The 3,275-nt window shown below is 46.6% G+C and overlaps 1 protein-coding gene across 1 annotated transcript; it reads left to right on the top strand.

Moving 5' to 3' along the window:
• Positions 1 to 1,514: 1,514 nt before the first annotated feature.
• On the top strand, positions 1,515 to 3,056 carry LOC118769492 (TBC1 domain family member 1-like). The gene is made up of 2 exons (XM_036516618.1): positions 1,515 to 1,547; positions 2,488 to 3,056. Exon 2 carries the CDS (start codon positions 2,520 to 2,522, stop codon positions 3,054 to 3,056), a length of 537 nt encoding a protein of 178 aa, XP_036372511.1. The 5' UTR covers positions 1,515 to 1,547; positions 2,488 to 2,519.
• Positions 3,057 to 3,275: the final 219 nt, after the last annotated feature.

Here is a 3,275-nt window from a genome sequence, read left to right as displayed (position 1 = left end):
TTCCTCTGACGAGTTCCTCTGCCAGATTTTACCTAATCTTGCAGTATATATGTCCTTTATCCATCACCCCGTACTGCGCATTCGACCCCTAGGTGGAGCAATTTGACCGATCATGCCGGACCTGACCATTAATGTAGTCCAGTTTTTCAGTTTAACTATTGAGTTTACTCCTTCTTGAATCGTATTCCATTGCAGTTATATCAGCGCAACGTGTGCGCAGCATCCCAACAAACAATATATTACACTGATATGTGTTTTATGGGTTGGTTATGAGGCACTTTTATTATAATAGCGCAGGAAGGCAGTGCGACATCCGTGCAGTTTGGGTTTTGGCTTTCAACAGGTGCATTAATTATCCCATGTGCGGAATCTCAATCTGCGCTCGCTGATATGAAACCCATCCCCGTGTGCTGCATCAGTCTCCTCTGGAGAATAGCTGCGGGTCTTCACGCACTATTTATAGCGCCGCTCTCTGTGAGGGGACTGACTTGCTACCAATTTCAGAGAGGTGCACGCTGCGGTTTGCCAGTGCTGCAACTTGTTATACACGCGCTGTAGGACACGCAAACGCAGCGCAGGTTTCTGACACAGAGCGAGAAAGGAAGTCGTCCGGCGTGACGGGGAGTTTCACTGGAGATGCTGAGCGACGAACCTGCGCTGGGGCCATGACAAACTTACAGGTATCATTAAATATCAGCGAACAGTTGATTGCGGTCGAAGAGCATGGGCTGACAAGAAATGATCATCGTGCTTTCCTATCCGATGTAGCCCGGTTCCAGTCTCTCTTTTTTTTCCTTTTGGGTTAACTACCCAAGGTAAACTCGGGTGCGTAGCTAAAGATGTGTAACATTAGCCAATCCGGAACCACTTATCCCATAACTGTAATTTCACTGTAATACGTCGGTTTGATTTCTGAATCTATCGGGCGCAGTTGTTGTTATCATGGCTATCCATATTAATGTATTTGATACGTGCTATCCCACTAAATACATATTTATTAAACTGTTGTGCTGTCCATTAAAATAACGGATAAAAAACAATCGGAAATGGCATTGTGAATGGGGCCCGCTGTCTTCATCCGAACTGAAAACCGATTCTCTCAAAATAGGCTGTTATGTACGACTTTTTTATATTTTCTGCATGTCCTTCCTTCCCGAAACACGTTCTTTAATATGCCATGTTTCGTGCTCTGCGTAGCGCTATGCAATCGTTAATGACTTTACCGCATTTGCAATATTGATGACAGCAAAAGGAAGTGCGCTTCACGCGCGCTTGAACGACTCGGGCTCTGGATGCTGGGACACTTGTCATGAGGAAGGAACTTAAAAAGACCGCTGAGTTGCCGTGTAATGACAAACGAACTTTTGAGTCACGGGCTAGAAAAAATGTAGTGAAATATTTTTTTTTGTGTGTGTGTAAAAACTGATATAGCGACTGTCCTAAAAAGGTTTGGAAAATCTGAGTCGCTGTTGTTTACCTGTTGTTCATCAGCGTTTCTCCAGATATAGCAGATACGATACGGCTTAAAAAGAAGAAACGAAGGCGGAGTGAGTAGAGGTGACCTTCTTGTCTTGTTGATGCAACAGATTTCATTGGTTTTCAAGACCCACCTGCTCTGCAAAGTCGAGAGCAATTATGTCGAGTGATAGGGAGTGTTTTTTGTTAAACAAATTAGGGGGAAACAATTTGGAAATCAAAACAAGCACATAAAATCGACCGGACAGTTATGACATTCAAGTGTCTCGAACGTATCCAAAAGTTTGCAAATACTGTCTGTGTGGAAACACCGACTATTGTAGCTACACGAGTTGATTTTCGTAAATTGGTAAAAGTTATGATAAATTGTTGTGACTTGCCTTATTCCAACCAATAGACTCAGCATTTAAATTAAAGGTAACAACGAAATCTAATTTGTGGATCATAGGAAGACATAGGTCCCGTAGTTTCCTGTCATATCACAAGCATTCTTTTCAAAATGGCCACATCCTTTGTGGTACAACTGTAGCTGCATAAAATGATTTGCTATTTTTACGCGCTGTGGCCAAACTGTAAACAAAGTTGAAACTTGAGTGCGTGTGCGTGCTGTGACCCTGTGTCCCACAGAACCTGCTTGATTTATGAGCGTGCTGATAGACCGCGGGCATGAGAAGCCTTGGGACCCTCCTCGTTGGAGCTGAGCCTAGTTAACAAGTGTATGCCAAGGTCAAGGAAGTAATAACAAAAGCCAATGGAAATGGCTCTCCCATAGCCTAAGGATGACCTGAGGTCCTGCCATGCCTGTAGCTCTTGCTGTTGAACAATGTTCCTTTTAGAGCTGTCCTCAGTGCAGTCTAGCAGACACACCTCAATATGGATAAACTCACCTCACTTTTTACATTTAGGTTTAAGGAATTTGATTGGTCTCTGTGTGTTGATGGTGTATAAGAAACATTTCTGGTGTATAAATTATTTTGTTTTCCTATGACAACCCTGTGCTTGTCATTCTAGATTGTCCTTGCAAAATCATCCTACTGCCACTCATGATGGACATGGAGGGGATTTGCTTTGAAGTGAAGAGAAGAAACGACCCAGACCAAGACTCAAATGGGAGCACAAGCCCCACCAACACTCCTCAGAGAAAGGTGCCGACCCTGGTGCAAGATGGACCAGAGGCGGGTGAAGAGGAGTTCCAGTATGCCCTTCACCTGGTTGGTTCACTTCCTGTACACAGGATGACAACAATGGCCATGCTGCCCTGGATAGTGGCTGAAATCCGGAGACTGGGCCACCAGGCCAGACCCGGGAGGTGCGGCGCCCCGCCCTCCCCTCGGAACGAGCCGGTCCTCCTGCAGGTCTCTGCCACCCGCGTTCGCTGCGTCCCAGACGCGGACCCCGGACGGCCGTGGCACCCCCTGCAGCACACGGTTCAAGCACTGTTCGAGCACCAGCCCCATCGAGTCCACAAGCTCATCCACAACAGCCAGGAGCCCAGCTACTTCGGCTGCCTCATCCGGGACGAGACCCAGAACGCCTGCTACGTGTTCCGCTGCCAGGACCACTTCAAGGTGAGGATGTGAGGATGGATCGCAAAAAATTTGGGGGGGGGGGGGGGGGGGGGGTGTTTGCACCAATCACACACTGGTGACAGCAGTGGTAAGGAGCAGAGCTTGTAACCAAAAGGGTGCTGGTTCGATTCCCTGTTGGGGCACTGCCGCTGTACCCTTGGGCAAGGTACTTAACCCTGAATTACCTCACTAAATATCCAGCTGTATAAATGGGTAACATGTAAAAAATGT

This window comes from Megalops cyprinoides, chromosome 22 (genome assembly GCF_013368585.1).
Source record: "Megalops cyprinoides isolate fMegCyp1 chromosome 22, fMegCyp1.pri, whole genome shotgun sequence".
NCBI classification, from domain to species: domain Eukaryota; kingdom Metazoa; phylum Chordata; class Actinopteri; order Elopiformes; family Megalopidae; genus Megalops; species Megalops cyprinoides.
The sequence above is the reverse complement of the archived record's forward strand: the minus strand, read 5'-3'. Positions and strand labels throughout refer to the sequence as shown.

Coding starts and splice junctions, on each gene's coding strand:
- LOC118769492 (XM_036516618.1), top strand. CDS start 2,520: ATGATGGACATGGAGGGGATTTGCTTTGAAGTGAAGAGAAGAAACGAC.